Source organism: Chrysoperla carnea, chromosome 4 (genome assembly GCF_905475395.1).
Source record: "Chrysoperla carnea chromosome 4, inChrCarn1.1, whole genome shotgun sequence".
Lineage (NCBI taxonomy): Eukaryota > Metazoa > Arthropoda > Insecta > Neuroptera > Chrysopidae > Chrysoperla > Chrysoperla carnea.
The window spans coordinates 43,964,866-43,979,885 of NC_058340.1; the positions used below are offsets into that span (position 1 = coordinate 43,964,866).

The 15,020-nt window shown below is 29.8% G+C and overlaps 1 protein-coding gene across 2 annotated transcripts in view; it reads left to right on the forward strand.

Moving 5' to 3' along the window:
• Window positions 1-15,020, forward strand: part of LOC123298497 (cAMP-dependent protein kinase type I regulatory subunit) — a 125,558-nt gene that overhangs the window by 69,345 nt on the left and 41,193 nt on the right. The window contains exon 1 of one of the 2 annotated variants that reach the window (XM_044880515.1): window positions 12,782-12,883. The exons of the other annotated variant lie outside the window; for it this stretch is intronic. Within the exon in view, the coding sequence (XP_044736450.1) occupies window positions 12,881-12,883 (3 nt within the window). The 5' untranslated portion in view covers window positions 12,782-12,880. Of the gene's footprint in view, window positions 1-12,781; window positions 12,884-15,020 lie in introns of those variants that run through there. 2 annotated transcript variants of the gene reach the window in all.

Here is a 15,020-nt window from a genome sequence, read left to right on the forward strand (position 1 = left end):
AAATCGCGTTTTTCTCGAAAATACATTTTTCAAACTGGTATGATGTTTTTATCGTAAGCTAATTTATAAATAGTATTTTTTTTTAAATTTCCATCGACTAATTTTGGAGAAATCTATGAAAACATATCATCAATCTACCGTTTGCCCATGTTAAATTATGAATTTATTTATTCAAATAATCGGTAAAACGCCCCCCTCCCTCATAAAATTATTCTCTTAATACAACTTTATGTAAAAAAAAAATCAAGCGTTTTATTTAAAATTGCCTTGGTGCTCGTACATCTTTAAAAGTTTTCTGTCTACTTTTAATCAGGGTCAAATCTAAGTTAATTAACTAGTGCGAATCGCTTGATTAAAAAATTCGCACCAGGTCAAATGTAATTTTTGGAAAATGTGCAATAAAATTTTTTTTAATAAACTTTCCTAATTAAATTAGGGAAGCAGAAATAGTTTTGCTTTATCATGCCATTCATTATACCATACCCTTAATTTATACAGAATCCTAAGGTACATAATATCTGAAGCCAGTGTGTGATAATTAACATACGTTTAACCTACAATCATAGTTAATTTCGCTCGTTTGATGTCCGCTCCCCTCATTTAATTACGAAGCTTACTAAACTGCATAATACTAATCAACAGTTTACACACAAGCACAGGAACATAAACCATAGCAGTCTTAATTTCTAATTATCTAACGATGACCTTAAATTAGTTATTTAATGTGTTATCCTAAAAATTTTATAACAGCTATAAAACTTTAAGCATTCCGTAACATAATTAATTTTACCTTTTCGTGAAATTTATATAAAAAAATTTGGTCAACTTTTTACGATTTTATCAAAGGAAAATTTAAAAAAAATTAACAAAACTTTTTGTTTTCAATTTTAATGCAATTAATTTTAGTAATTTTGACCTAAAGCTTACGAAAATGTACTTATTTTGAACATATTGTCATGCCGTCTTCAACCAATTGAGCTGAAATTTTGTATATACGTTTAGTTTGGATGACAATGCCAAACTTGATTTTCCCATCCCTTCCACCATATTTGATATGCATGCCTTTTTTAATTTTGAATTAAAAATTTAAATAAAAAATACTTTGAGAACAAGCTTTTATTGTACTAAAAATTAGACAATAATTTTGTAGGTTCAATCACACATAACTGTTTGTAAAAGCTTGAGGCGCTTCTTATAAAATATGAACATAGATTCGGAGCACCTCAAGTTTTTACGAATAGTCATGTATGAGTAGTGTTTCATCGAAGAAGCTTCGAGATACTTTTACAATTTATTTAGTATTTTCTATATAATTTTTGATAAATAAATATTTTCCTAAAATATTAAATGAGAAAGGGGAGGGATCGCCTCGGACGAGTTTTCTCGGGTTTTGGAACAATATATCTAGCCTCTCTTCGCTTAGTAACGAGGTTCAAAATTTTAATTCTCCGAGGCCAGGCGTGGCTCATATTTAAAAAAGCGAGGTGATACCAAAACCTCACCTCGCCTCGTACCTCGTAAAACACTATGTATTCTTCTTTAGATTCCTAAAAATTTTTTTCTCTTTTTTAGTACTATAAAAGCTTGTCCTTTAAAAAATATTTTTATTTAAATAGAAATTATATTGTTTTTTAAGGAACACTGGAGGCTAACTGATGTCATAAGGAGTAGTTAGGCTGGGGTTACCCATAAAAAAAATTAAAGCCTATGGAATTGTGAACTAAAGAGGGTATAGGTGACGGGTAAGGGAAGGGAAGGCTATAACGCGATAATCTTTGTTCTTAAAGTTGAAATTACCCAATGAAGCGTGTGGGTAGCTATTATATACCTAAACGGTTTTGATGACATAATGCTTTAAATAAAATACACATTATTCCTAAACAAAATAATTCATAATAAAGATGATATTTTCTTGTTACGTGTCTTAATTTTAAAAACCTTTTACATCACAATCACGTTTACAACATTAAATATTTTCATATTTACATTGCCAAAAATTATGAGATGTATGATAATACATACACCAAAGCAATGTTGACTTGTGTGTATAGTTTTGTGTACATGCGAGCGAGAGTTTTCCATTTTATATAGGGATAGGATGACACAAAATATTTATGTACATTCTAAAAAATACATATTTGAAAATATGTTTCGTGCGTCATCATCATAACATGATATATTTACTATCATAAAACATGAATATGCTCACTATATAATTATAATTAAATATATTTAAGTACCTCCAGGTCCAATAAAATTGAGACTATTCGAAATATTCCGCTCATCTATTATTTTAAACATAAACGGGTGGTTACGAAAGAAAATGGGTGCGTTTGGCAGAAAAAAGCGCTTGAGAGCGCTTACTAGCGCTGAAAAACAAACTGTACAGTTTTCGGCCAGGACATGTTTGCGTTGACACAATCCGCCATTTAGAGGAATATAGCTATTTACTATTTGACAGCGCTTACCGCTTAACAATCGCCATTTTGCTTGCAAGTGCTTCCTAGCGCTTTTTTCTGCCAAACGCACCCACTGATTCTATGTTGTTGCTAGAGGTCTCTATTCATCTATACATTTAAAATGCTTTGCCCTGAAGACTGACTGACAGATCAACACACAGCCTAATTCACTGATCGTGAGACTTGAAGGAATTTGAAGGATGTGTTCTTTGTATGACGTAGGTATCCGATAAGAAATAATTTTCCGAAATTCTACCTCTAAGGGATTTAAAAACGGGGATAAATTTTGTATGGGACACGTGATACCTTGGTCCAATCTACTTCTAATTTTCATTTGTTTTCAATTAGTTTCAAATTCAACTTACTTACCCAAGCGGAAAAATAAAGACAAACGCAAAGGTTAAAAAAATAATTTTAGAAAAAACTGCATGGTAAATCATGTTGAAGTTCAACAAAAATTCGTTTTTATTGCTATTTAATACATCAAGATATTTTTTTTACTATAAATGAACAAATATATATATATATATATATCTTACACGGTACGGTAAAAAAATCTAATTTCTTTCTTTTAACGTAGGGAACTATGATCTTTTAAATAAATTTAAAAAAAAAAAAAGTAGCGGTTAAATGTGACCTTCGGTACTGCCTATCACGAAGACCTAATGTATAAGACCACGACTAAGAGGTTTGGTCTTCTTCGTCACTAGTTCCTAGGCTATTTATTCTGACAAAATAAACACAAATAAAACTTTTCTTGTTTATTTATAAACATCAATTAAATGTCAATATTTAATTTAGATAATCCAAGCGATAAGTTGTTCTTGAAATCAATCAAGGAGTTATACGAAAAATTCTACCTTTTTTATTTATTTCTTATTTTTATGTTTGAATTATTGATTTATCTATGTTCTTTGAAATTTGCTAATTTAATAAACAGCCAAATACAATTATTATTGTTACTTTATACATTATAAATGAAATAATATTATATATAATTGTTAATCAGTGGCGTATGATTAAAATTTCATGGTCATTTAGCGAGTAGTTTTAAAGCTACGGACGATCAAAGCTACATATATATTATAGTTATAGTATAGGACTACCGTCTTAATAATGATAAACCGTACAACACAAGAACTAACAAAACTATTTCTAACTACGCTCGTTAAAAAATTGTTTGGCCGTAAGAGTTTTCGATCAGAGCGATCCGAAGAACATTCTGAGGCGGTTTGAAAAGTTTTCACAGAAATACACTCTCTTATCTAATCGTGCGAGGGCCTCTATAGGATATACTTATAAAAATTAGGAATCCAAACTAATTTTGTTCAGTAACACTTAGGTACTACGTAGCCCAATTGTTTTAAAACGAAATGGTACAGATTTGAACCTCGTGACACAAGAGCGCTCAATTTTGATTATTTAGGCAAGGTTTCTTTATTAATGAACAAGTATTTTAATTAACAGGTGTGCCTTATAATACAATAAACGAACCATTTTCTTAAGAAGAAATTGTTTGCTGGGTGTATTGACTTGCAGTTTTTTGCATTGGCTTCAGACAATTATCTTAAAAAAAGTCTATATGGCTTAAGACGGAGCTTTTTAGTTTTAGCGCCATTGGGGTGAGAGTGGTTTAAATTGTTAAGTAAATCACATAGAATAAAATAACTTTTAAAAGATTTTTTAAATGTCAAAATGCTCCTTTATGCACTCTTCCCCTTTCAAGGGGGTCTGGAAGCGTCTCAAAAAGAAAAAGACCTTTTTTTTGCAAATTATAACTTTTAACGACGTATAAGGGTTTTTTTGGAATCGCTGATCTCGAATTTTCGACTTATAAGAGGTTTTTAAACTTTCTGATCTAGAATTTATGATCAAATTGATTCAATTCGATGTATCGAGTTGCATGAATAATATTTAAAACAAAGCTTTTTGTACAATTGATGTTCAAGTTTCGAACATAAAAAGGAAAACTATATAAGTTAATAATTTGTTTGGTTTTCATGTGTGATTCTTACGCCATTGGTCATATTACCAACCTTAATTGGATAAAACGTAAGTTTAATAGCTTGCAGTCATTCAGTCACCCTCTTCATGGGGGAGGACACTTATTTAATTCAATAAATACATAATTATTTTATTTAAAAAAGTTAATCAATAAAGTAATATTAATGTTATAAAAAACCAACATTGAATTCATTGAAACTCCATTTGATGTTCATATTAAACCTACGCAAAGCTATCAAGCAAGCTTCGTTTACAATGAATGTTAAACCTTCATCGTCACGAATTATTCAGCTGTAGCGTTTTTGAGAAGCACTCAAGTAGTTGAGTAAATCTACAGGATTTTGATAATCAATTCGGAACATTTTGGGAGAAGACTAATTTTTTTAATAAATTTTTTTCGTTGTGAAAACTAGAAAAAAGCCGTTTCTGCACGCGGTTTTGGGACAATTTATCTCTACACTGTTTTCTTTGGTGGCGTTTTCTTAAATATCTCTGCTTCTATTGATTGAGGATTGAGAAGAATAAAAAAAAAATTGTTTGTTATAAATTTTTGCATCGACCTTACCTGCTATCGGACCCTGAATATAGCAAAATAATCTCAAAATCTCAAGAAAAGCGCAATAACCTAATTTTTTTAACTTTCTCTGACTACTTTTCGAAAAATGAAGGAATTGAGTGGAAAATCTTGTAAAAAAGATGTAACTTATAATCATAAAAAAGTGTGGTAAATTTTAGCCCGATACATAACCTCAATTTTGAGAAAGCTCCCACAGTTTAGACAAATCATCGGATTTTAACTCTTTTTTTTAAATTGCCGGTATTTTTATATACTTTCGGTTAGTGCAACGGATTTTTTCAGAACCTGATTATGAACCAAAACATTACAAAACAAAAATGGAAAAAACTTGAAAAAGTCCAGATTTGCATCATCCGTTAGATGAAAAAAACTTAAATCTAGTGATTAAAGAATTTTATGCTCGACTTCTGCGTCCAAAGCTATTGTTTGGTTCAAAGCCTCTTTAAGCATTTTTTTATATTTTTTTTCAAGTTTCAGAAATAAAATTTATTTAGAAAAATATTAAATGAAACTATTTAAAAAATTTAATTATTTTGATAACTGAACGTAAATTTATTTGTAAATATTAAATTTAGCAAAAAAAAATGTACTGTTGACAGATAAATTAAGAAGAGATAGAGAATTAATCGAGTAATTCTCACAAATTTGATATATTTAATTTATGATACTTTTACCGTTAACAATCAAATCAAAAAACTCAAAAGAGCTTTTTTCTTATCGTCTTAAGATTTTGTAAGGAATTCATAGTTTCTGGGTCCGGTTATTTAGGTTCCGGTTTTGGCATCTTGTATATTTCTTCATAAATTCTACATTCATTCTAAATCAGTCTTTATATACGTATTTGTTCTATTTTAAATATTATTTGGAATGCATATAGAATTTTTATATATTTATCCTTAATTTCTATTGGTGGATAATAGGAGGTAATCTAAAGTTGTTTTTTTTATTGTAACTAATAAAATAATTCAACAATTATCAATCATATGTTTGTTTTTTTGATATTTTTTTATATTTTAACTTTTTAAGCGAATTTCCTATTTAAGGAAATGAAGCTATTATATTTGGATCTGTGATTGAATTTCACAAAAATTAAGTGGAAACAATTTCAGTTCGATCGGGTCGGGATGAAGGGTCGGAAAAATCGCGAAGGGAAACAATTAGAAAGGGGCGAGGAAGAACGGGAAATAATTTTAAATTTTTGGAAAGTAAATTTTATATTCTTTGAGAAATTTAAATCCAAAAAGTTATCTCGTGATTTTTTCGCTTAACGTTTAGTTTTCGGTGTAAAAATTTAAAAAATCGTACCGTTTTAAACATGTTACCTATCTAAAAATAACCTTAGCTAAAATTCAATTAATTTAATACACGTTGCTAATTTTAAGATAATTTTTTTCGATAATGTTAAGGCAAAATTCGTCTAATTTACGCAGATCCTACGTAACAGTTTATTATACTTGGATATTATACTTCTTTTGATATCTTAATATAGTAATAGCATGTATGTCAAGAAATAATTAATACAAATAATTAATTATCATAAATTAAAATTGTAATTATTGTATATTTATGATATATGTTTTTAATTTGATTTCAGGTATGTACCATTCAATTCTGTCGACTTTTCTACTATATTCTATGAATTCAATCTTGATGATCAGTTTCGTTATTATTATTATTATTAATATGTAAGTATTGAAGTGATTCCATTAACAATTTTTCATTATGAATTCTATATTTTTTTCGAGGTTAAGTTTATAGAAGTTAAATGTAAAAGTTTTACTTCATGTATAACTCTACATATTTTATTTTTTTTCGATTTTCTAATATCAAAATTGGCTCAAAGTTTAACAATTTTTACTATTAGCACCGTGCGTAAGTTTTATTGGAGGCGTTTCCATGGTAACGATACGCTACTTAAATTATAGAATTGTATGGATGCATATATGCCTTACATTGAAAATATAATACAGTAGAATCTCGATAAGTTAAACCTCGGTAACATAAAAACCTTAGTTACTTCAAAAAATACTACGTTCCCTTCCCATCAGAGCCCAAAACCTCTATAGCTTAAAATACGCAACCTCTATAACTTAAATAAATAATTTCTGTTAGGCCCTCAGTAACTAAAAGAAATGTTTCCACAACCTCTATAACATAAAATTGTGTGAATGAGTCATTTTGAAAGAGTGTCAAAACAAATGGTTTCGATATTTATTGCTTGCACGTTTTTACTTGTTAACGTAAACAATAACATTACCTATTGTTTGCTTTATCTAAATTCTTCAAAGCTTTGCGGTGGTTAGCTTTGTGACAACGACTTACTTGCATCATAAGTTTTTTGATTGTTGTTCTGGAAACATCGCTTTACTTACTGTGTGATAAAACTGCCTTAAAATGAGTACAAAAAGAAAACTAACAACCCTCACCTACGCTGATAAATTAAAAGCTATAGAAGCAGTGAAAAATGGATTGAAAAGGAAAGAAGTTGCGGCTCAATTTGGAATACATGAGAGTACATTGTCTCTCATCATTAAAAAAGAAGCTGAAATCTTGAAGAAACAAGAATCAGGAGGAAATCTTCAATGTAAAAGACAAAAAAATGCCGAATTCCCTAATTTAGAACATCCCATCCTTCTGATGCATTCAATAACATAGACCCTTGATAACTAAAAACCTCTATAACTTAAAATATTTTTTGTTTCCCTTGGACTTTAACTTATCGAGATTCTACTGTATTATTGTCTCACAAATTTAAATAAATAATTATGATAATTTACATTTGAAAAATAATATTTGTGCACAATTTTTAATGCATTAAGTTTAATTAGTTAGTGTTTTTCAATAATTTTAATTTGACATTTTCTATAACATTAACATGCAAAGAATTGCAAATGGAAGCGCTGGCATCGTTTTTATTGTCCCTAACATGACTACGCACACAACGAATAAGTACTTTTTTCATGTTTCATAAGTACATTCAAAATAAAAAAGTGTGCTGTTGCCATAAAGCATATAAAATAACAAAGAAATTCTTTAAAAAAACTCAAGAAAATTAGCAATAGGAAAATAAATTCTTCCCATCCAAAAAAAAATTAGTAACTTATTATTCATAAACTTCCAAACGCAATTCCTCGTTGAAATGAAAGTTAAGTTTTTAATTGCAAATACAACCTTTAAACCAAATATTTTTGGGTAACTATATAAATGTATGCCTAAGGTAGCGGGTTCGATTCCCATCGTCATAACAAATTGTTGGGCTGATGTAATGAATGGTATACGCATGAAGGAGTTGCACTCAGCCTCTGAAAATAATTGAGTAGCTGATAAGTGAAATTTCAATCAGAGAAGAAGGTGGTAAAAAACATATCTGGTATCACAATGGATAGCCTAAGTGTGTCCTTCGTGGACAGCCAATATAACCTAACCGATACAAATAGATAGCAATTTCATTAAAATTTTCGTTTATTCGTCGACTATCGATTGGCTAGCCGTTTTATTGGAACTTGCACCATATTTTCCTGAATCAAATCCACAAGATTTGTCTATTTCGTAAAACAGCTTATACAGAGGTCGTGTGAGTTTTTCTACGATGTTTTTAATCTTATTTAAAATCTTTAATGTATAAAAGCAAATTTTCTTTTGAAATAATGTTAAAATTGTTAACTATACTGATGACAGTAAACAAAATTGGTAATTCTTATCTTGTTTATCTTTGCCCTAATTTATGTTAGGTACCATATAAAATCAAATATTTGTTATGGTGAGTAAAGACGCGCTCGTAAACGTGTATAATAAAGGCCTTATTTAAAGATAAAAAGAAAATTTTTGTTTGTATCACACAGTGTAAACACACAGTGTTTAATGTATTAGAAAAACCTTTTTTGTATTTTCTTTAAAGAATATTTTATTATTAAATTAAATTTTACATTTTCAATAAATTGTTTTGTAAAATGATAAGTAATTTAATTCATGAAAATATTCAATATTTTGGGTTCGACTAAGGACACTAAGGTTCATTTCAAGGATAAATATGCGGTACTCCAATATACTCAATAATGGAAGTATTGTTATGGATATTAATTTTGTATTTTAGAACTTTGAACGTAAATGTCTTTTAGACCGTGGTACAGAAAGGGTTAGTTTAGGTTAGAGTGGCTGTCCTGAGGGAGGAGGACACTTAGACCATAGGGTCCGTTGTGATATCGAAAAAAGAGTTGGCCCATCCCCGGCCACTACTCCATGAACAATTTGGAGCTGTTAATAACAGCAGGAGAGCTTTGACGTCGACGGACTTTAGGTCAGAGAGGTCGTCAAAGCTGGGCAATTACAGAGAAGATGAGACATTGTCTCCTCCTCTTCACCACTGACAGAAAGGGTGCTTTGCAAAATAATTAATACATACTTGAAATGACGCGAGTGGCTTCCTTTTGGCGAGCCTATCAAAATTCTTTCTACGAATATTTTTGAAAGCGCTGTGTTCTCAAATGAGCACCATGACGTCATATTTAAGCTATTGGTCTGAAAAAACGCAGCAGAAAATTTGTCGGACACAATGACCAATTGATAACATTAAAAATTATTAAACAATTCAGCAAAAATGAACTGCGTTTGTATTGAAAAGCAAAAATACTTAAGTAGAGCATGTTTGAGATCGTAGACAAGCTCATCGGTGCAGTATTTTTATCGGGCAAAATATTTTATTGTTTAGTAAATATTAACGTTATCAAGCGGTCATAGTATCCGAGAAATTCTTTGCTTGGTTTTTTTCAGACCGATAGCTTAAATATGACGTCATCGTGCTTATTTGAGAGCGCAGCGCTTTCGTAAAAAGTCATAGAGAAAAGTTTGGTAGGCGCGCCAAAAGAAAGCCACTCAAGTATGTGTTAATCATTTTACAAAACACCCTTTTTGTCCGACGGTCTATTTATAAATATTAGACTTAGAATGAGTCATATTTTAAAAAGCCTAAAAAAACACGCTTTTAAGTAGAAAATAATTTCTAGGAGTTCAAAAAAAAAAGAAATTTTTGTAAATATTTATTGATTGATATTGATGAAATAAAATTGGTAAAAGTAAAGTGATTATAAAATTTTCTTAAAAAGCACTAGATGGTTTTTAAGATAAAATGATTTTTTTCTTTATCACTCTTTTCTACTTTTTAGTTCAGCTAGCAACAAACGCGTGTTTTTTAGCAAATTTTTTAAGTTATTTATTAAATTATTTATTAATATGATGGAATGATATCTGCGCTTCCACCATCAAAGATTTTTTACTTAATCGTTAATCCTGAAGATCAGGATAATCGAACATATTTATTAAATTATTGTATTGTCACATTGTAGTCCTTGAAAAGTGTACCAAGTATCAATTCAATCCAACGTTTGAAGTGGGTGAAAATTACGTTCAAAGATTCCGTTACATAGATACATACCAAGCTAATAAAATCATATTTAAAAAAATGTTGAGACGATAAATTGTATAAAAATTGATTTTTTTTTTTAAATAAAAGAAATTATTTTGTAATTTCCGATATTGATCGAGAAATTCTCAAAGTTACAAACAACAATTAACAAAGCCCTATTTCGTTATTGGTACATGAGATCGAAAAATTTATCGAAATATTTTAGCTAATTTTGATTCATTGAATTTTCACAAATCAGCGTCTTCTATACATGCAGTTTTGGATAGGATATGGGATTGAATATTATTTATAAAACAAATATCATTTGTTAACAGATTTAATTACGTCATGACGTCTGGTTTAATGATTTATGATATATCCATTTAAACAATTATTTGAATATATTACGTAACATATTGTATTCAACTGCACACACTATACTTGATGAATTGAATAGTGTCAAGTGTGCCCTATTTAAATGAAATTGATATTTGAATATAATATTGAGGATTCATTAAAATTCAATAAAATTTAATAATATTGCAGTATTTTATATGTTGTCAAATTTGTTACCGCTGTGCTTCCCTAGATCTATTATCAGTGCCGTATCCTTTAGAAAATAAAATCAACCTATTATCATTCTTACACACATTTTCAAAATTTCGAACTACATAATTTGATAATTGTAAAAGTATGTAAAATGTTAAGGTAGCACGATCGTCAAGGCAAGTTCAGACTTGTGGTTGAAATTATTTGTACCCTGTTTTCATTTTTGATGACGAAATTTGAACTTCATGAATCTAGACGAAAAGAATCAAATTTTTCGATATCTTCTTTGGTTTTCGAAATATCGAAAGCTAAATAATTAAACAAAATATAATATTTTGAAAATTAAGTTATAACATAATTCACCATCAAAATTGAAAAAATATATTTTTTTAAATTTGTGTCACCACTACCTAAATTTGTGCTCATACATCCTTAATTAGTCGACCACAACGGGTTTTTTTTTCAATAACTTATTGAGGTTTAACTTTAATGTAAATAGTTTTTTTTTTTAATTTCCACTGACTGTTTTTGGAGAAATCTAGGAAAACATATCATCGATCTACCGTTTTCCAATGTGACCAATGTTAAATATACCTACTTTTGAAGTTAACCCCCCTCCTCTAAAATTTTCTGAATTGATTTAGGCTCAGTCCAACTTCGTATAAAACAAAACCAAGCCTTTCATCTAAAATTGACCTGGATCTTCAAAATCGGTTCAGATTGGAAAAGACTCTAACGAAAAAATATAATTTAATGGAGAGTGTCCTCAGATACGTTTCAAGTGTTATTTTAGGGTTCCGTACCCGATAATATCACATTTCAGTTATCGCTCTGAAAAAACGCAGCCGAGAATTTAATTTTGCTAAACTAAAAAACTTTTAACTAAAAAATAGGCGATGATCTTCAAAATCGGTTCAGATTGGAAAAGGCTCTAACGAAAAAGATAATTTAATGGAGAGTATCCTCAGATACGTTTCAAGTATTACTTTAGGGTTCCGTACCCGATAACATCACATTTCAGTTATCGCTCTGAAAAAACGCAGACGAGAATTTGTGGGACACAATGACCATTTGATGAGAAGCCACTTACGAAACAAGAAATCATTTAACAAAAAGGGTGGTGTCCTGTGGACTAATAGAACCGCCACTGAAATTGAAGTATTGTAAATTCAACTGAGATTTACATGATAGTACCTAGTAATATTACATCGCGCTGTATTTATTACACACCAGCATGGCGCGTCGCGCGGCACTATATTGTAATCTTAAGACCATATACTCTGATCCACAGTCCACAAACTCATATACACTAATATTTGAATATAAACACTGGTTGTGTGTCGCAAGTTACCGAGTATGTGGTATATTGATGGCACATAGTAAGTATATTACAGTGAAAAGTATTATATTTTAGTTGACTGGACAGTGTGTACATGATCACAACAAAATAAAAAACGACGCCCGCTCTCACATTGACGCTTACATCTACAACTAATACGCGTTGTGGTTAATAACTTAACTACCTACTTAAAATATACTCAGTAGTTGTGCGTATGATTTCAAGTACTCATTCTCTTTAAAGATCGTTTTTGTATGATTATCACACATCACGATACCTTAGTAATTTCTATATCGTGCGAGTTTCTTCTATGACACTTTACTTGTGTGTGGTAACAATTATTTATATTTAAATTTTTCGCGGTCACACGACTATTCGTGCGGGTATAATTAAGGGTTTTATTTTTTTACTAGTGTTTAGTGTTTTTATTTTTGTTAATGAATTTAATTTTATGTGTTGTGAATAATTTATAAAAAAAATTTTAAGTGATTTTGTTTTTATTTTGAACTTAAAAATTTAGTTTGTGGGTTGTTCTTTGCTAATTTTCATAAATGGTAAATTTGTTTTATTTGTACTTTTAATTTTAGAACAATTAGGTACTTTAACGAAATAATCTTCAAATATATTTGTCTCACCTTATAAATATCCAAACAGATCATTATTAAAATTTATCTTGAGGGTACACAGAAAGTGTAGAAGCGCAAAATTTCCCATATCCTTAATATTAGTATTAAAATAGAAATTATTCCTACTTCCTTACCATCGTTTCTGTATCTTGTGCGCCAAAAAAAAAATTATATGGAAGGAAATGTCATTTTCAGGCCTGTCAGAAAATCGGATGACATTGAGATCATTTTCCAAACTCGCCGTTGATTGCTTCAAAATTTTTCATGTATAATATTCTTTTTTTTCGCATCTTAACAAAATATGAAAATCCCGTAAAGACGATGACAAAAAGTGAAATTAATATTAAAAGCGGCTGATAAATACGGATGACATAAACATTTTAAATTACTAATTAGACAGAGAGATCAGACATAGTATCTGACGACATATACTAAATTTGTCGTTAGAATTCTTCAGTGGCGGATTTACCAGCAGGCTGAGTAGGCTGGAGCCTAGGGCGGCAAATTTAGTTCATAAATTTTTTATTTCGATTGACAAAATTTAGAAAAAATTATAATACACACACAAAATACGAATTTCAAAAATTATAGAGGAATTAAAATATTCAACAAAAACCGAAATATAGTCCTATATACAGTGCTAAATAATAAATATCTCAAAATCTCTGCATAAACAATTGCTAAACCGCTAAACGCTTTTGATTATAATGTAATGATCATGAATTTTTAGAATATCGCAATAGCGATTCCATATTATAGCCGAAATTTAGTTATTTTTACATATTTTCTTCACTGATAATTACCATAATTTTTTCTCCGTGTACCTAATAATTATGAGATCTCCTTACACAATTCAATCTTGATACAATATCGATGGTCTAATCATGATGACAAAGATTCGATGAAACACCCGATGAAGATATTGGAATAGCTGCGAGTGATTACTTCAGGGTTAACACATTTCTCGTTGCCATAGACAGACTCATATCCGAGTTAGCAAAACGACAAGAGGCTTATCACGGATTTAACGAGAAATTTTCATTTCTTACCAAAATAAGTGAGTTGTTACCATCAGTTCTGACGGAAAAAGCCAGTTTTTTAGAAAAAATGTATCCTAATGATTTAGAAACAGACTTAGTTCAGGAATGCGTACACTTTCAAAGCTACCTTTCATCTGAAAGAATTTCAATAAAACCAATTTCTGGATCATAAAAAAGTCTGTCTTTATTCCTGCGAGATCAGAATCTAGGAAGCATTTATCCAAACTTGGATATAGTACTTCGTATGGCTCTTTGTACACCAGCGACAAATTGTTCAGGTGAAAGAAGCTTCTCTTGCTTGAAGAGAGTAAAGAACTACCTCCGATCGACTTTAAGTCAAGAAAAGCTAAACGCTTTAGGTCTCTTGTGCATAGAGTCAGAGCTAATAAACAAGATTTCGTACGACGATATAATAAATGATTTTGCGAATTCAAAGTGTCGCAAAATAGTATTGTAATGCTTTTATAATTTGACTTGAATTATAATACTAACAAATAATTAAGAAAGGATATATTTATTGTGTTGTTTTGTAACTGTAAGTGTAATAATAAATATTTATCAACGTTCGCCAAATCTAGATTTTTTGTGTAAGCTTTATTCCTATTACATAAGTATTGTATAGTTTTAACACATACCTTAACTTACTTTAAAATTGGTACATGTTTGAGATATTTTTTGATTAAAATGTTGTTTTTTGATAATTCTTTGCTGTAAAAATAATCAAGGATCTAACACGGTACCATAGTTCTCGATGATACTAACCATACGGGAAAAGTTGATGTAATGAGGATAATGGAGCACAAATCATAAAGTTGCAATTTTATTGATAGATAATTGATATGATTGTGAACTAAGATATCAAAATTTAGAGGCGGCAAAAATTGAATAGCCTACGGGCGGCAAATCTCTAAATCCGCCACTGGAATTCTTGTTAAGTTATGTTTTACTAGAAAGAGATATAAACAAACTTTGATGGCTTTTAATTTACATTTGTTAACATGTAAATGTATAGTAAATGTCAAATT